Source organism: Culex pipiens, chromosome 3, assembly GCF_016801865.2.
Source record: "Culex pipiens pallens isolate TS chromosome 3, TS_CPP_V2, whole genome shotgun sequence".
NCBI lineage: Eukaryota > Metazoa > Arthropoda > Insecta > Diptera > Culicidae > Culex > Culex pipiens.
Window position 1 is genome coordinate 48,587,385 of NC_068939.1, and position 20,116 is coordinate 48,607,500.

At 41.7% G+C, this 20,116-nt stretch overlaps 1 protein-coding gene across 5 annotated transcripts in view; it reads right to left on the reverse strand.

Moving 5' to 3' along the window:
- Positions 1–898: 898 nt before the first annotated feature.
- Positions 899–20,116, reverse strand: part of LOC120430781 (arginine kinase 1) — a 67,775-nt gene continuing 48,557 nt past the window's right edge. For 2 of the 5 annotated variants that reach the window (XM_052711238.1, XM_052711237.1), the window contains exons 4-5: positions 3,177–3,358; positions 899–2,868 (exon numbers count right to left, since the gene is read on the reverse strand). In XM_052711238.1, coding sequence (XP_052567198.1) covers positions 1,967–2,868; positions 3,177–3,358 — 1,084 coding nt within the window. In that variant the 3' untranslated portion in view covers positions 899–1,966. Of the gene's footprint in view, positions 2,869–3,176; positions 3,359–3,887; positions 4,066–19,159; positions 19,313–20,116 lie in introns of those variants that run through there. The other 3 variants (XM_039595895.2, XM_039595894.2, XM_052711239.1) reach the window with 3 other exon arrangements.

A 20,116-nucleotide genomic window follows, 5' to 3' on the forward strand; every position in this document is an offset into this window, starting at 1 on the left:
CGGGCCGTCTTGTCAATATAGAAAAATACTGAGAAAGCCTATTCTTAACACAATGACAAACACAAAATAATTTAAGCAATTGCAACCTTTTTCAGATACGGCTCCGTTTATGAAATTAAGCGTTTCATCCAAAACTCTGTTTTCAGGTGCATGTGAGGAGAGGAAATTCATTTTTTACCAAACCCTCACTATCGAAAAATGCCGAAAAAGTAATCACTTTTTTCTTTATTTGCAGGCCATCTTGGTGCAAACCATCCACTACAAAATACTTTAGCTTTCATTGCCAAAAATGTTAAGTAAGGCGCGTTTCCAGTGCTGCACGATTCGTCGATGTTCGAAAAGGCAATGAAATCGTTTCGTATCCTTGAAAGTCGGCAAAGTTAATGAGTATTACGTATCTACTGAACCGGCACCATATAGAGACGGAGACATTTGAGGGTGCAATTTATGTGGCATGAAGTTTGAGAAAAAACGATGAACGTATACGCACCTTAAAGATGTTCCCCGGAAATGATTGCGCTAAAAAGAGTGTCGAAGTTTGTAAAAACAACATCGAAGTTCCAGATTATGTTGCAGTGATGATGATGTTCTGAGGGGGCTCGAGATTACAACAGGTTCCCAAAAAAGAAGCGCTATCCAGATCGAGATCTCGAAGTCGATACTCTGGACGCCATTCCACCTACGGCCACAAGCTTGCGATATCACAGTCGTTCCTCTAATAAACAATTGGTTGGATCTGCTTGATTTTGCAAAATCTTATCGTTATTAAGTTAATGAGCTCAACTTTAACTTTTTTGAAAACGTACATGATTCTGAAGTCCGTATTTGAGAAGATGAATTTCAATCAATTGTATAGGCGAAGAAAGGATTTTCTCAACTTGTGTAATTAAATAGTTCCTTTGTAATTTTTTGATCATTTTTATTTTTAAAATAATGAGTAAATTTGAAATTTTCGGGCGTCTTTATTAGCTTTTCTTCGTGCAGCCCAAGCGCGTTCGCACGCGGTGGGCTTGCTGTTATAGCCTGAATCGTCCGGCGGTTGGAATTTTCACCGATCGACCCCGACGCGCACGATGCCGCTCGACTTCAGGAGGGGGTCAACAAAATGGCTCAATCCCTGCAGTCCCGCGGAAACTGCCAGGATCCGAAAACCACCATTGCAACCCCCTCACACATCGTCAACGCCACGTGACATGCTCGGGTCGAGTACGGCTAAGAGATCTCTCCGATGTTGGTTGGTTCAATAGGTTCTGACTACAAAAAATACTGTTGACACTCAACGTTTTCGGTCATGCTACAATTGTTGTTGTGTGTGTGTTTTGTGTAATTTTCAATGCCAATATTATGCAGAATTCTTTGTCCTTTTGCGGGGTTAGTGACTACTATTACCGAAATTAATGCACAGCTTACAACGTAACTCACAGCAGTTCAAAGAATAAATTACAAGATTCTTATGTTAGGAAACACGGGAGAATGCTAACACAGAGAGGACGACAAAATATAGAGACGAAAACGCAACTTGTTTCTTTATGTGTGGTTTTGTTTATGTATGTTAAAAAATTATGCGCCGGCTTCAAAGTAAGAGTGTGCGGTCATCGATCAGTTTGTGAGGCAAACAGAACGAGACCCACCCATGCGAATCGCTCTTCTACGCTCGTTCTGGTGACTGGCTGGAGCAGCTCAGCTGCAAATCCAGATCGCAGATCGGCCAGATCGGATGGATGGGGGTAAAAGGTGTTGGAAAGTTTAGAAGAGGATCGCTCTCTGTACAACGTGTAAACGAGTGCCTAGTATTGTAGATGTATTTCAAAAATAATCATAATTTTAACTTTTTAGATTTTATTACTTTTTTTTTGTTTGGCTTTTATTTAACGGTTTTATCAATTGTTTTTTTTTCTTGCTTGTGTGTGTTGTTAGTGAAAGATAAGAGTTAGGTTGGGTTGGGTTTAGTGGTTGTTTTTTTGATTTACAGCGACTTCTCAATCTTGATGAGTTCAGAAATGCCATCGTACATCTCCTTGACGGCCTCGTACTCAGTCAGACCCATGCGACGCTTGTTGGAGATGTCGTAGATGCCACCCTCAGCCTCGGAGTGCTCACCGCGGGTACCACGGACCTGCAGGTTGTACTTTCCGGCGACCTTCTCGAGATTCGCGTAGTCCTTGGCCATCTTGGGGACCTTGATGTGGACCGAAGCACGGATGGTGGTTCCCAGGTTGGTCGGGCAGAAGGTCAGGAAGCCGAGACGGTCATTGTGGGAGAATGGCACGCGTTTCTCGATCTCGTTGACGGCGCTCGTCAGACGACGGTAGACCTGGCCAAGATCGCCACCCATCTGCATCGAGATGATGCGAAGGTGATCCTCTTCGTTGCACCAGACCAGGAAGGTCTTGTTGTCGTTGTGGTAGATACCACGTCCCGACGGCCAGTAACGGCAAGCGTTGGCGGCCTGCAGGAAACGATCGCCCTCCTTGAACAGGAAGTGGTCATCGATCAGCTGCTGCTGGACGGCCTTCTCCATGCCGGTCAGCGGGTAGAACTTGCCCTTCAGCTCACCCTCCAGGCCGGACAGGGTAGCGGAAACCTTGGCCTCCATCTCCTTGTACTGGGCCTCGGTCAGGCAGGGGTTGAAGGGGTATCCCTCCATCGAGCGACCGCAACGGACGCGGGTGGACACGACGAACTCACCGGTCGGGTCGACGTTGCCGAAGGTGGACACATCGCCAAAGTCCGACGCTGGGTGCTTGTCGGTCTTCTTGAAGCCCATATGGTAGTCCTCAATGATCGGGTCGAACAAATCAGCGAACACGGTGTACGCCTCAGCGTCCGGAGCGTAGATGCCAACGCCGGAGTCTGGGTTCTCGAAACCTGTTGAGTTGAAAGAAATAATTTAGTGAATTAGCTTTTCTTATTAGTTTCATGATTTTTTTTCTAACGAATACGTTTTCAACTTTGTTTAAATTACAACTTTTTATTACTGTGTACTAAAACTGAAGCAAATTTTTCTTGCCAGAATTCTAATCATTGTTTAGGTTTTAAAAATAGTACTATTTTTAAACAGGTTTTTGTTGCTGTCAAAAAGTGTAAGCACTTCAAAACATCTGCTTATTCTGACTAACTTGTAAATTGAACTCGCAAAACCTTAAAGTTTAACGTCGTGTAGCAAAAATACTCACCAGACTGGACGCAGTCCAGCAGGGTCGAGCCGAAGGAGGTCTTCTTGTTCTTCAGAGCGTCGAACACCTCCTTGGTCAGATACTTCTTCAGCAGGGACTTGGAGTCCGAAGCGGCCAGCTTGGCGAAGCCAGCTTCCATCTTCTCCAGAACGGCAGCGTCAACCATGGTGTCTGATTTGTTTCTGCAAGTAGGGAGGGATTCGAAGGGTTTTGGTTTAAAATTGGGACATTTTTTTTAGGAGGAAACATTTCTGATTTAGTTTTTTTTCTTTTGATACTGTTGAGTAGATTCTGTTGATTATTGATAATCGTGGAAGCATTTTATTTTCTGTTTCGGATTCACGGCCAAAAGGTAACCACTGTGCGGCATAATCAAATCAAAGCAAGGACCTTGCTCTTGAACATTGTCGAGGAGAGAGAGAGAGCGAGGTGGGGGTTGTCTGGCCACACACTCACGCGGACCAAAAAAGGACATCCGCTCTAAAAGTCGCGTGTGCGCTCTTCTCGCGATTGCGCGCGCTCTCTCTGCTTCTCCCTCTCTCAATTTTCGCTAATTTAATTCAGGAAGGCGTCTCCTTCTTTGTGAGTGCAAGGGTGTGTGTTTATGAAATCAACACACTGGCAAAGAAAAGGACCTTCTCCTGCAATCGAACAATTTCGAATTTGGATTTTCGCAATGAAAAAGTTTGCTGAACATTATGCCGCACTTACCTCGACAAAAATACCATCGAGTTTGATACACACCCTTCACCACCTCCGTTCGCGGTGTCCCCGCCATCGGCCCCGGCTTCGCCACTTCCGGCAGCTGTTTCGTTCTCTACCACTTTATCCTTCTTGTCCTTGGACGCACAACCACCCATTTTTGTTTGATTTGTTCTTTTCGCTGCCGCCGATGCTAGAGGGTTCTCTGCTATTACTCTGTTAGTTGGTATTTGTGCGTGTTGGTTTGGTTTGTTTGTGTGTGTGGCTGTGTCCCTACTGGGAATGCACACCCTTTTTTCCCGGCGGTTTCGTTTTTCGTTGGTTTTGGCCTTTTCTAAAACTATCCCCTTAAATACCCTCTACAAATCTCGTTGGTACTAAACACTGTGCGCAAAATTCGTGTGTCAATCTTGCCTTCCCGGCCTTAAAACAATGCTTATCTTTTGTATAAAAAGTATACAACACTATATAGATTACGCCTAAATGTAGATATCGCACGGTTTGTTGGCAGCGAGTTACTTGTGCACCGAATTCCAAACTTGCTCAACTCTCCGACAGTGGCGCTGCAGTCGAGTTTCGTCCTCAACAGTTGGCAACTCCGGGATTCAATTCAATTCAATTCTTTTCTATGGGTGGTATCAACTATCACACTTCTGGCCACCCTCAATGTAGCAGGTTCCCGGACACGACTTCCAAATTATCACAAATCGCGCCCAAGTTCCTTCAAAAACTCAACTCCCTTCAACCCGGTTGCGGACTCTCAGGCGTATTGCTCGTACAATATCCAGATCCACACCCTTTTTCGCAGTTATTTTGCGGCTTTCTTTCCGCGCCTCGAAAAAACGGAACACTCAACTACCGCCGGTTCGCCGGTTGTTCCGGGTTACCACTGCCGGACACTCCACACACACACTCTCTCTATTCTACGGACGCGCCCGCACCACACGCTCGGCTTCGGCTTTTCTGTGTGCCCTCGAGGAGGTTCGCAACCGGTTTCCTGGAGTTTTGGTGCGTACGGAAAACCAGGGGGTTGAATTCGACCCTCTCCGTTTTCTCGCGCTCTCAGGAATTTCTCGTTCTCTGGCTCTCCCTTTCCACACATTTTTTGTTGTTTAAAGGGTGCGTTTGAGGTTATAAATTGGCAACCCCTCCCGAAACAGGAGTTGATTTCAATAAAATACATATCCTTATAAAGAGAGAGAGAGCGAGCGGAGGGTGCCGCCGCCGAGTTGGGGTTGTTGCGCCTGCTGAAGTTGTGAGTGTATTTATGGTTGGTGAGGCGCACCCTAAAGTTTAGGGACCGAACGGGCGTGCGTTGCCAACTGTGACGAGTTAGTCGGAATAGAACCGGTATGCTAGGGTGGTTCTCGTGGTGCTGACAGATTCAAAAGAGATTGCTAGTGAAATGGTCTTGCGTAGAACCATATACTTATATGCAAAAATATGGACCACATAAGCAAAAACTTCCATCAAATCTACTTTAGAGACCCAAAATAGGGAGACTGGCCAGACTTTGCTAAATCTGTTTGGCAACGTCTAACCTACTTGAGTCTCGATATCTCATGACAGGGTTGCCAAAATTTAAGACATTCTAAATCTCATCGGAAATGTTCATCGAAAGTTGCATTTGTCTTAACCTTCAATATCTTTTGGCAGAGTTGCCAAGTCTTCGATATATTTGATTCAATTGGAAAACAAAATTTTAAAATTTTAAAAGGGCCAAACACGCCCATTCAGAATGCTAGTCCTGATTAAAAAAAAAAAATCGAAAAGATCGGAAAAATTATGTTTCATGTTTTAACAATGAAAATCGGACCATTAGTTGCTGAGATATCGACATTAGAAAATGGTGGGCTGACTTCGAAAACTTCAAATTTCCTTAGAGCAACACATGTCTCATGGTGAGAAACATTGGAAAGTGATAAATATTGAATACCGTGAGAACGCATCACCGATCTGCCAACGCTGCCAAATTTCCTGTTTCTATTTCTTTAAGCCGCTGTATCTCAGCAACCAGAGGTACAATCTTCAATGACTCTTAGACAATTGGGTCCTAAAATAAAGCTTAGATTGCTGATATTATTGTTTACAGCGATAAAGCTTATTTTTCTTAGTACAATGACCCTTTGTACGACCACAAAGAGTTTAAAATGGATTTTTAAATTAATATAGAAAAATTAACCTCGCGGTCCTTCTTGACAGAAAAGCTCCTACTTGACAGCTCGTTCCAAGGGGACCATAGTTGATCCATCGAAAAAATGATGTCTTATCATTTTGTTTTTGCATTAAAATGAAAAAACTGATTATAAATGGTTTTTAATCATGTTTTTTACCGCTGTACATAAAATTGAACTAGGGCTTTAGTACCCAATTTTATAGCAAATTTTCAGAAATTTAAAAAAAAAAAACTGCAAGTATTTCGCTAAAACCAAACTTTCGGTGGCTATATCATGAAAACGGAGCCCTTTATCAAAAAATCTGTACAGTACTTTTCGATTGGAAATTCAATTTTACATTAAACAATTTCGTCAATTTTTTTGCATGAAATTTCGATTTTTTCCAAAAATCACTATTTTTTTCAAAAATTCATAAATCGGCGGCAGATTGTTTGACCATGTTTCTCTATGGCTCAAAAGTTGCGGATTTTTGTCTCCTAAAACATATCAAAAAATCTCAAAAATAAAAAAAAAATACGTATTTTGGGAAATTGAGTTTTTGTGAAAAAAAGTTGATTAAAAAATCTGCAAATTTGTTTTCCGTGTACCTATTTTTTCTCAATAGTCCTCAAAAATACCTACAACTTTGCCGAAGACATCAAATTGACCCGAAAATTCACTCAAAGGTTACAGCTGTTTGAATATTTACATACCATTTTTGTATGGACAGCAGCCAAAATTGTATGGAGACTTGTATGGGTGAATCAATGACACAAAATAGCTTCTTTGGTCATAGGTAAGGCTATCAACTATTGCTGAGCAAAAACCCGTATACTTTACCGAAATGACACCATGGTATAACAAAAATGTCAAGAAATTATTTAGATAAATTTGGAATTTTAGAAATAGAAATATTTTTGCTAAACGTTTAAAAGTTTACGAAATATCAAGTTTGCTTTTAAGAATAATATCGTTGTCAGTGTTTTCACGAAAACATTTCTAGAGCTTTTATTGGGAAGGTCCTTTAAATACAAGTACAACACAAGGTTTCACAAGCTTTAGAAAGCTTTTGATCTTTTATTTGATAAATATGTTTTGTAAGGAATTTGAAAAGAACAATTGTTGACAATCAAGTTTGAACTGAGGAAAACCCGGAAAATTCTCTTTAAAATCAATCGTATTTTTTTTTAGCAGAAATTTTACTGTTCACTGATTTCTCAGCAATGTTTTGTTTCATTACCGAGTTCCAGCGAAAGTGATGATCCAAAATTTGCTGTGTAAAGTGTCATATCAACTAATTCAAACTATCAAATCTTTAATTTTCTAAAAGTATAGAAGTTTTTTTCAGAGCTTTTTGAAGGTCCATGTTGGTTGGAAAAGATTCATTTAAGAATATATCTGGAGTTTTTGATTTTTTTTAAGTTGAAACCGCCTTTTAGGAGTTTTTTTTTGAGTTGAAACCGCCTTTTAAAAAACACTCAAAAAGTAAAAACTGAAAATTTGGTTTATTGGACCTTTTTTTAAAAAAAAACTGCAGATATTATATCGTTGACCACTTATTATTGAGCCATTGGCGATTCCTCTTACGTCATCGCAAGAACCGGCACAAATTGACGTCAATTTGCAATACGATACACAATGATGGATGTTGATTCAGTGGGCCAAACTTGTGAGAACTTGCTTAATTGATTCGCATCCCTCCTTCAACCGTACCAACATCACAGTAAAATAGACATTCAAAAGTTGCATCTTCAAATAAATTATTTAATAAATAATTTTATTGAGTGCTGCTAAATTGAATCTTTTAACATAAAATTTTGTGATTTGTAAATTACCTACATTTTTTCTGTGCTCAAAAATCAAACAAAATCAGAGAACATAAAAAGACCACGCGCTCCCAGCCAACTGCGACCCTTCTAGTTGAAAAAATGTCCTTGCAACGCGTTGCACATGCGCCGTTGCGGTTCGCGCGCGATAACATCGTGACACCTAGCGGTGGATAGTGAAAGCTTGCACTATTCACCACAACGTGACGCTGCTGCAGCTGCACCCAATCAAAAGGTGCACCGTCATAAATCAAGATGCAAGATAGACGATATCTTATCCTTGCGCCGCGATAATTGAATTTGCTGACGGCTTTCTGCACTGTGTACTTTCGCAAAACTTTGATAAGTGATATCAGTTTTATACTTATGGTAGGGTCAATTGCGGGTGCAAACTTTTGAAGGTCTTCTGCGTATGCGTTCGAACTGGGATCACACGCACACCACCTGTCGAGGGGCGCGCGATCTTCGCTTGCGTACCGCCACACTCACAACCTACACGTTCGATCTTTACCCGACTTCCTCGACGGCAAAGTACCCGTTCAGGTAGAGCACCACCAGCAGCACAAAGTACGCCCCGAACGAGCAGTAGAACGTCACCAGGAACTTCCGGTACGGTGTCATGGTTGCGATCACCGGCACGCAAAGTTCCAAACTGTTCGCAGCGCAGTTGGTTCACTTTCTACACCTGAGTTTGGGTTGGTATTGGTGGTGGTGGCTCACCGTCATGGTCTGCGTGCGTGGAGGTTCCGCTGGAACATTGCTGCGCGATGTTGCTGTGTTTATAAATACACAATTATTGGCCGTATGTTGTGCACACGCATTTAATTCACTTTCTCCGGTAGATAGCTCGAGAGGAGCGCGTTGACGTTGGAGTTACGACACAGCTGGAGTGCTTTTGATTTGTGCAAATCCCATAATCTTGGATAAGCTTCACTTGAAGCGGGGCTAGCTCGAGTACTTTAGGGATCCCTACAGATTGCCTCCACCCAGAGGAGGAGGTCGGCCCAAAACCAACACAAACCCACAAACCAAACCAACACGGAAACTCTGGAGCTGCTGCTGGACACCGCGCGCACTTCTGCTTCGCTGCTAGTGGAACGTGGACTGATATTGACCAGCACCAACGGTCGCGAATCAGTACTCTCGGTGCCTCCTCTCCGCGCGCGCTTAATGAGAGTGCGTCCGTTGATGTGGCCCGAGGAGGTACTTCACCTTACACTTTCTTCGACTTCGGGCTCGAGAGCTTATCTCCGTGGGGCAAGTCAAGTGTGTCCCGACGAAAACGACGATTGTCACGACCCGAGCAGGCCAAAAAAAGAAAAAAAACGGAGCCATTCAAGTCATTATCAGCTCAGGCTGATATTTTTTCGGACGTTCGTGGCCAGGCTATCAAAAAAGCCTCCCGAGTCTATAAGCTCTAATTTAGGGCCTTGAATTGGGTAGATCCCATCGCGTGTCACGCGCGGAGACAGTTATTGATTGCCCCTTCCCGCGTAATGGCGCAAAGCGAGGGATGTGAGCAGATCATCACAACCCTCAAGACCAAAGATAAGATTACGACGATGGCGGCAGCTTCGGATGGCAACCGACCAAATTGGGCTCGAGTGCATTCTGATGTCAAACGGTTTTTTTTCTGCGCCTGATTTGTTATCTTTTGGCGGCGAAAATAGCAAATTATACAATTGTCACGGCGCACTTATCAAGATGGGACACAAGTGCGGGCACACATACAGTCATGTTGGAACTTTTTACCGTTGCGTGTCTTATCAGTGCAGTTGTGTGTTGCGGCTAGTCGCCGCTAGGGGTGCAAGCGTGCTTTGGTTGGGGAGCTTTGGAAGCTTTCATTTGGGGTGGGTAGCATCGGTTCTTTCAAGGCCAATGTCGATGGCGGAAAGGAGCACGAAAAAAATGTTTTTTTTTTTAAGTTTGCGTGTTTGGAGAACGTTATTCAATTGATGAAATTAGTTTTGCCGGTTTAATAGTCTTACAAAACATTTGTCATGACAAAGGAGTAGGGTATTTTAGCCATTAGTGGACCCCCTAGTAGAGCCGAAGCACATTTTTCACAAATTTTCAATATTTTAAGCACTTTTTTGTAACCCTTTTTACAAAACAATAAAATTTGAAGTCTTTTGAACAATTTTGACTATTTGTTTCATCAGTTATTTGTTTTTGAGCAGAAAAATAGCCATTTGAAAAAAAAAAGTTTTTTTGCCTGTTATGGACCCCCTTTTCCTATAGTGGACCCGGGTCCATAATCCGATTGTGGACCCGGGTCCACTATAGGCAAACTGTTATTTTTATACCAAATTTAACCGATTTTTGATGTTTTGATGCATGGTGTAAGTCTAATGATAGATATAATGAATAAAAGATGGATTTTGCTCACTTTTCATCATATGCAAACATGTTTTGTTAACAAATTTGGCTTTAAACAACGAAAACACCTAACAGACATTTAAACAAATTTATTTCCGAAAAAGATCAGAGAAAACGTTTTAAAAACTACTGTAAAAATAAAAATAATTAAACAAAGTAATTTTGATGCAAATTTTTCCATATTAATTACATAAATGGTTGACCGAAACTAAACAATAGATTTGTTTACAGTTGCTGATAAAACCACGCACGTTTATTTAAAAAAAAATGTTTTGTTATTGATTTATTATTATAAAATATCATTTCAAACTGAAATTATGATACTTCAGTTAAGTACAATTAACTATAGTTTTGATTAATTTTAAATTCTTACGGCTTCAGCATTTTTGGTACTTTTAACATGAAAACAGCTATATTTATACTCATAATTGAACAAAATATGCGTTTAGGTTGATAACAACAAGCATTTATTGTATGTTTAAGAGAAACTTTTGCTTAAATACACAGTTTTCTTCATTTTTGAAGGTTTAATTAACAGGGGTCCACTTTTGGAAAAGTTTGGATTTTCGTTGTCCTATATTGGACCCCCCTAATTTTTGCTCCAAAATGAGTAGTTCTTCGCTTTATTTTAGGAAAGTTCCATAAACTTACATTATTTCGACTTGCTGAAGTTAAATAATCAGTCAAAAAATGATTGGATATAGTTAATTCAATCATAAAATATAAATGCTGTTTTGTTGTGAAAATGCTAGTGGCCATGGCTGATTTCAGATGTCGAACTCAAAACACTTATTTTGGTGAAAAGGACGATTCAATGTCAGTCAAAATTGTTTTAAATGATGCTGAACATGCCAAATAAAAGATTTGTTGACAACAACACGCTTGAAATTGTGATTTTATTGAATTTTTCGTCAAAAACCCTTCAGAGGGTCCACTATAGGAAAGGGGTCCACTAATGGATAACGTACCCTATAAATAAGTTTTGTTGTTTGCATTGCTTTACTGTCTTGGCAGTTTAAAATCAAACTTTAGAGCTTGCTTTTGGTTTGAGATCAGCAAATGAAAGCAATTCTCATAAGTGTTTTGTAAAGTTTGACCGTGTAACAACAACCCAAAAGAGAGTGTTCTTCCATTAGTGTGTATAGCGAGTGACAGCTAGTGAAGAAGGATGCGTGTTTATGTTTACGTTGTAGATTTTGGTTTGGTAGAACCTCCATTTACAGCATAGCTGTCACTGGTTGATGCTGTTTCAGCGCATAGCGCGTCTGTCATTTTAAAGTGTTGTTATGTTTTGTTAATTATTTCTTTGTTCGTTAATAATTGTAGTCGTTTGTTTCCGAACTGAGTTTTAATTTGTTTGTTTCCTGTCCGTGAACGTCGGGTAAAGACGGCCCGGGGTCGGATTCAAGAGCTTCCAACATGGCAGCTTTAATGCTAAGATCAAATCTTTCCAGTTTGAAGATTCCATAATGCAAAACGCTCTAATGAGCGGATAAATAACCGCTAAGATTTATATCCCCAATCCAACAATTGTGAGGGGAGCCCCCATTCAACCTCATCAGATATTAGCATTTTCAATTGAACAATTGCCCGGTGCAGTACAATCCCACACGATGAGAATCGAGGTAAAATACGACATCCTCCCCGGCGTGCGGCCAATTTTAAGACAAAAAAAACCCCTAGCTCCGATTTCCAAGAATTTCTCATTCGCGTAATTTAGCCGTGTTTTTGGCAGTGTTGCCAGCGGGTTTTGGGTTATTACGGTGTCACTCAAGCAGGCAGTCAATCTCGCACATGAAGGAATTCTAGCGCGCGGTTAGACGTGTTAATTAGTGGGACGGAACCGGTAGACTAGAGGGGCGGGGTCTCATGCAACGTGTCGCGTTGTGCCGCGGGGTTTGTAACTGGTGCCGCGCCACGTCGCGGCGATCGCGCACCAGAGATCGATCCCCGGGCCCCTCGGTTTTCTCTGGGAGTTGTGCGATTCTTCGAAGCCAGAGTTTTGCGGGTTGAAGATCTTGTTTGAACTCCCCAGTTAGGTTGATCAGGCACACACTCGGGGTTAGCACACACTTGGGAAGTAGGGGGGAGGAACTGTCACCGCGGACAAGGTGCACAACCTGGGTGATCTTGGTTGTCCACCCCGGCAATCCTTCCGGTGCTGGTTTGCTTTTGGAGATTTCAGTACTGAGGCTTCGATTGAGTTCGGAGCGCCAGACGCTTTGATCTCCGGTTGAGGTTAGGTTATTAAATGGCAAACTTGCATGCAAGCTGAGCACTTGGGGATCTTCTAGAAACGCCTACGATCCCGGTTTGGTCGTTGACGTGGCCAATAAAGTTTAATTGAGCGCTCAATTAACTGAACTGTTGGTTGGCGGCGGGACCGGGACCAGCGTTTAAAAATAAAACGTCTATATAAAAATGAGCTGCTCAAGTCGAGTCGGAGACGTAGTCGTCATAAATTTAATGTTCATCGTCCTCTAGAGCAGAATTTCTGCTCGGTCTGCTGATTGATCTGGTCTGAGGCCACTTGAATGGGACTTGGGCTCCGTCCAAGTTGCACTCTCTGATTTAAACAGAAGTGTATTCGCCGCTGGAATGCATTTCGCCGAAGGTCTGGAAGATTCGCGCATTCAAGGGCAAACCTCGCAGCTATCGCTGCCACTTCGTCCAAAGTCAATTACTGTCCGCGCTGTGTTCAAATGCTAATCCCAGACCGGGTATTGACGTTGGCATTTACTGGTTTTGTCTTTTCTAGTGGGGAAAAGTGATGTAGTTGAACTCCACACCTATTTATTGAAATGATAGAAACTTTTAGACAGTTGTTTACCTTCAAAATTGTTTGCATTGAATTTCTAAAGGTAACTCAATAACAATGTCTAATTTTGGCAGCTTCAAGTGTTGCCAGCCTTGCGGCAGACTTACACCGCAGAAAGTCTTCAAAGCACCGTTAGGTGAATTCAATCGCGCCTTTCAGCGAATATTGGAAAAATAATGAAGAAGAATCAACGGAAAAGGGCGTGGGAGGTGGCGATGTTCGCCGTTGCCTGTCGACGCGGCCTGCGAGCGCTGTCCGTTAGTCAGGTCAGCACCGGAAATATTCATTACTGGGTAGCTTAGCCGGCGATCATCGCTGGTACCGAATGGGATTTTGATTGCATTCATGCCAGACTGCGTCGCAAGTGGAACTTTATGATGATGGCAATAAAAAACTGGAATGAAGAATTGCGTCGGCTTCTGGAATCTGCGTCGTTATGCAATCCAGCTTCGCTGGAGATATTCGCGCCAAAATGATCTTCAGAAGCCGAACCCGATGATCTGCTCGAAGTTCGTGAGAACAGGTCTGCACCACATGTGCCAGCCCTCAGCACAGTTCGATGACCTGGCGCGCCAAAATGCATCGCCCGGGGCCACGCCCACTTTTGGTGATCGTGCCACTTCCAGAAGCTCGAGTTTTTTCCGCTGACGATGGTATCTCATTTCCCCTGGGGTGGTGTACAGTCGCGCGAAAAAAACAGATACCGCAAGCGGATTGTGTTGTTTTGGTGCAGTGAGTCACACTGACATTGCGACTTTAAGGGGAAATTGACAGTTGCTGACCGTGTCAGGTTGTTGACGTTTGATCGCAGAACTTGGTTTGATGAGGTATCAAACCTAGAGCTGGCAACTCTGTCGTCAAGAATAAACGTCAAAAAATAAGCGTCCATGTGTCAGAATGTGTCCAACGACGTCGTTCAACAACTGGTCACATGCCCTACACGTCTCGTCCCCGCAGTATCATCAGTCAACCCGGCTCAGCTAGGCACGCAAATTCCATTTCACGGACGGGTTAGTCTCACACGCAGCGCAGCAAATCATGCTAATTCTGCGTGACACATGCAGCGCAAGGGGACCAACATAACCTAACTCTTTTTGTTAGCACACATGGTGGTACTTGGTCTGTACTTTGCGCAAGCAATTAGCGCAGCTTTTCTCGTGGAGCACTGCGCTAATGTGTGATTCGGCAAAGTGCAGGTTTTGCTTACTCTCGGAGCAAATTTATAAAGAAATTCAGCATTATTTCTGAACGTCCCCTATCCGACTGCTCCGGTACACGGATAAGCGTTAGCACTTACGACGTTAGTAATAATTTCTCGCGAGGCAATTAGTATTTGCAAAGGTGTTATCTATTCGCAAGTGTTTGTGGGTTGCACAATTTTTTAGGTTCTCGTTATCTGTACATGAGGGGGGGTTGGCATGTACATCATTCTTGTACTTTATTTTAGTATATTAGCGACATACTGATTAGGCGTTCGCTAACGCTAAGCGTAACAAAGCTGAACGCTTTGGTTTGTTATTGGAGAGATTTTAAAGAACCGTCGGTTGAGTTTCCGAAAGTCGGCTCTCTATCTGTTTCTCCGCATTGACTTGTGTGGTGCAAGGGGGGTGGGGCACAAGCGAAGTTAGTCCACTCATCAATGCGAATAACAGAAGCTTAGGTTAGTCAAAACACGCTTAAAATATTTGCTCAACCAAAAAAAGAAAAAAAAAACTCCCTGGTTAGCATTAAGACGTCGTCGCGAATAAACAACATTCCTGTTCGCTAATTCTAGGCTGGTAGATCGCGGCGGCGGCCACCACTATCAACCAACGACGGCCTGGATGTGTCTAAATTTAAAACCCAACGCCGAATGAGCCGGTTCGCTCACACACGACGATAATATTATAAATAAATTGTCGAAATAATACACAGCGAGTCCCCCGGCTCGTTCCCGGCTAGTTCGGTTGAAAAATGGTCTTTTAAATATAGAGGAAAACGGAGGAATAAAAAAAAACGCTGGCCTGGGAATCGATTGGTTACGTAACACGTGACTCCCCCGCAGGGAGAAAGGTGCTACATAAATTATGAACACACCACCGGTGGTGGTGGTTTCACATTTCAGGACGCCTGCAACCAATTGATAGGTCAATAAATGAACAGGAACAAACAACAGTGCTGCCATCACTCGTGAACCCACTAAACGGAAGGGTGTTGGCCTTGTTCTAGCTTATGCCGAGTGCGCTTATCGTGTGCAGCAAAAATCGTTAAATTAGAAGACAGGTGGCGTGCTAGAGCTAATAGGATCGAGCGCGTTATGCAACCTGGCTCTGTCAGAGTTGGAGAGGGGACTTTCACCACCTCCTCAAAGTGCCCAGGGAAGCAATTAAATGAGCATTTCAAATTGGTTGATGAGTGTCACTCCCCCGCGTGCACGACCTTGACGATCGATAAAAGTCGTCATCGGTGCGAGGGAATGAACTTCAACAAATCTGTTTTAAATCCAACAATGCTCACAGCACAGCCATTCAACATCACTTTAAAAACTCAAAAGAGACGAGCTCTGATGGTGGCGCTATCTTGCGAGAAACAGGACACCCGGCCCAAACTGCGCCTGTGCGTATGTTACGCAAAGCGCCAATTGTAACCGATTATGGCAATGCGCCATAAAGTTGACAATACATTCACTGAGGCGGGCCTCCTATTGTGCATTGAAGTGAAATGATGTGATTGTCATGATTAGAAGATTGAGTGAGGTTGTGATAAACGACGGGAAAAATGTTACTTGACAGAAGAAAAGATATTTTTTCAGTCGTTGTTTATTTGGTGTTGAGTATTTTCAAGAGGATAGCATATATTTCCTCCCTGTTCCTTGAACAATTTGACAATTTGCTTTTTTTTAAACGTTCTGTATGAATTCTGTTGCAATCCATTGTAAAAACTGGAAGCTATTCCGGTGTAAATTAAACTTTTTAATGTTGTAATTTTACCTCAATTAATGCTGGTAAGAGTGACATATTTGTACATTTTTACAGGTTTTATTTACCAGAATTTACATATATGTTGTTGATTCTCGTTGGTTTAACAAAGCCAAACTAAACAGTGCTCAAGCAAGCTATCGTGACAAAGTAATGATAGTGTGTGTGAGTGCCATGTAAAAGGGATTCTAAAATAATCAATGTAATTTAATTTTGAAACGAGTGAATCCTCGTCAGCGTGTGGCCACAATCACAGCGTGATAAAAACAAACAGCTGTCAAAGTCCCTGGGAAATATGTTGGCTTGACAACGGGCGGTCAGCAAAAAAAGAAAAAAAAAAAACAGTTTTAAGTCAAATGATAATCATTTTTTTTTTAGAGAAAGCAGAATCCGGATGTCAACAAACTGTTTTGGTTGAAAACCTGTGGTTTGAGTGTTTTGATTAATTTTCAAACTTGTTTTTTTATATGTTTATTTGTAACCAACGTAAATTAGACGATCTGATTGCCAGAAAATGTAATAAAGAAATTTAATTTAGAAAAAACAAGAAAAATAAATTTAGGGGGGTGTTCTTCAAAATATGTTTTTTTATTTGTGAAATAAAAAGTAGTTTAGAAGTGATTTTTCCATACATTAAAAAATCTTTCTGTTCGACCCATTTGAACTGCAACTGCAATTGGAATTACAACAAATACAATACAAGTTTATTAGCATGTTTTCCATTATCACCTGGGTGTTGTGGGTTTTATGTGCAGATATAACCTTCTAAAAAGCACCTACGATATTTCAGACTCGAAGTTTTGTTTTTATTTTTTTGCCTTTATTCCGTTGCAAATATTTTTTGAAGTTTTTCAATTATTAGTTTTAAAAATGTTGAGGTATTACACTCAACCCCCGGTGGTTGGTCACTTTTTCGTTTGACACTTTTTTAGTTTGTACCCCGTTGGTTGGTCAAAGTCAAACTAAAAAGTGCCGAACTGTCACTTTTTACACGGCGTTCACGCACACTATCGAAACAAACGTTTAGTAGTGTGTGTGAACTCCGTGTAAGAAGGGTGTCAAACTAAAAAGTGACCCCGTTCGTTTGACAACAGTTGGTGTCAAACCAACGGGGTTTGAGTGTAACGGATTTTTTTTTTCGCTGAAAAAAAACTTTTCGTGGGACTGTTCATTGCTATTTCATGAAAATTTAAAATGTTTTCGAAGGAGTTCAAACATGCTGAATATGATTATAAACGCGGGAAAATGCATTTTAACTGGTTGTCAGTTGATTAAACTTTAAATTTCATTAAAATTTTGATGTTTTTCGAAAAAATATTTTGTTTGCCCCCTGATTATTCAGGCCAACTTTGCAACGGCCTAAATGGGAAATTAAGCCTAATAATCAGATAATCATGCTTATTCAAAATAATCAAGATTTCATCTAAACCGAACAAATCTGGAATAAACTTTGAAGTAAATGCTAAATTTGAGTAAAGGTCCCATTTAATTGTTTTCAAAATTGAGTCAACTTTATCGAAATCTGACATTAAAGATTCTAAACTTATTTCTGAGTCAGTTTGGGAAATTTGTTATGCAGCAAGCAGTTTTTGCCAAAAATGAACCTACTTAGAGATGAGTAAATGAGTCAACTGTCAGATATGAGTGAAGTTCACTTAGATCTAAATGGAAATTGAGGGAAAATCACCCAAATCTGACAGTTGTCCCGTTTACTCATTTCTGAGTAGGTTCGGTTTAGACGAAAACTAAGTGATTTGAAATGAGGGTGTAGGAAATAAAAACTATTAAATTTCCTTTAAAAACGAAATTGTTTGAAAGCATTTTCCCAACACATCCACCAGATTTTCCCACAGATTGCAGCCCATTCAGTCCGGCTCTTCCGACCGTGACTTCCCATTAAAAGCCCAGATTCACACCGTGCTTGAGATCTTTTCATTGCACTCGAAGCCTCTTGTATAATCCCCAGCCCAGAAGGGAGGCATCCTACAAAACGCCCCGGGGCCTCGTAACGAGATGCTTGCGTGGAGAAAAAATAAAACTGGGACAACACGTGATGCAATCTTGCCACCCCAACCACCCCCAACCCAGCTCCGGTAGTTTTTCTGCCCCGAGAAAAACAGATTCGTCCTTGAACTCGCTCTTTCCCTCTATCTCTCTCTTGCTGAACTATTTCCTCATCCTAGATCTGTACTTAGTAGTGGGTGCGCTTGTGCGATATCCTGAACAAAAAATGCATTCTCGTTGCACAACATCTCTCATCCCCTCACGCGTTCACAGTAGGACGTCACGAGGTATGAAAATTGGTATTGATGGAAGACGGGGGAAGTTACCTAATCACTGAAAAGCTGGAACTTGGCCGTTTCTGCTTGGTAACTGCTGGTGCGAAACTGTTCCAGACGATCCAGCTCGTTGCAGCTCTATTGTATGCAAAGTAGCTGCTTCCGACGGTTCTCAGAAAGTTGGGTTTCACTAGGGAACCTGCCATTGCGAGGTTCCTCCGCGATGACTTGACGCAATAACTAGCCCAATTTATCGACCGTAATGCAAAATTTATCGCAACTTCTTTTTTTTGTTTTTTTTTGCTTCAAGTGTTCGCAGTTAACCGTACACGTCAAGGTATTGTGTGTTGCTTTTTGGGGAGGGTAAGAAGGGACCAAGAAGAACCCAAAATTACAAACTTCCGCACACACACTTTCGAACTGGGGGGAGTTCACCAATTCACATTTACTTGAACAACGGTAAAGTATTAATCCCACATTGCTGCTTCACTTCATTCGCGAAGTTCAACGCGACAACGGCTTCGCTGAACAAGAACTGGTTTGTGACTCAACCGTCTTGCCGGCCGGCTTCATCCGGCAAAGCCGGTTATACAATTTCTTCTGCAAAAACTGCAGCATTTTTTCACACATTGTGTCATTTACTGTACAGTTTTTGTGCTTCTCTTCCACGATGGCAAACTCAATAATCAAAAAACAGAATCTACTTACGGTACCGCTGACAACGAATCACACAAAGATTCACGTTTGGAAAATATTTGCACTAAATCAGCACTAATTAAGCAATGTATCACTAGCACTAATCCTAAGGCTTGATCAACACCTCAGTTGGATAGCCAAAGGGGGTCAGTTTCGGAGGAGACCTTTACCTTCTAGCAACCTCGAGAGTCAACTGTAGAATGAAGCTAGCTGTGCCAAAAGTCAACCAAGTCTCGTCCAAACCGTCGCTGTCGGATCGGCTCCACGCCACACACATGGGGAAAGCGCGAGAAGCAAATCGCACGAAGCGATTTTTCACGAGCACACAAACACAACGAAAGGTGTAGGGGGTTGGGACCGATGTTTGTCTGTGAAGTGTGTGACTTTTTAATAATTTATTTTTTTATTTGTACAGGGTTTTTTTTTAATCAAATACAAAGTTAGAACACAAAACAAAAAAATAAATAAATATCTTAAAATCTAAAAAAAACTTCTGCCTAAATTTCCGAAAAAAAGTTGACAAAACAAGGTCAAAAAAATAAGGGTTCGCCTAGGGGTTCGCATATCTTCAGATTTAAATTCAGCGGTTCAAACTTTGGTTTGGTCCTTCTCTAAAATAAAGCGAGAATTTTACGAAGTGCTTTTTGGCTGTATGTATCTGCGCTCTCAACACAGATAAACCGATCGTACTGGCTATCCGAGCTGACGCACGATCGCGAAATATTGTATGCACAACGCGGTTAGCATTTACCACTAGTGCAATATTGGTGTTTATAACATGGGACGAGCCCACCGTTTATTGGTATCATCCGGGTATGAAGGTGTATCTACGGTGGTGTCGTCGTGCATCGTTTATCATAATACACGATGTATCAGAACGCGATTGTAGCCGTGTTCGTTGCACGACAGCCGCACATCACGGGTTTATCTTTGGAAAGTTCAATACGAAAAATTTAGATTTTTTGTATTTTTTTAAGGAATATGTGATTCTTTGGGTTTCCTGCAAAACTGTTACAATTTCAAAAATTCTGTGAAATTTATATTGGGATGAAAAGTCAACGTATTCGTGGGGTAGTTCTAGATTTGTAGGTGAATTCAATGGTCCAATTGAGATTTTATTTTATTTA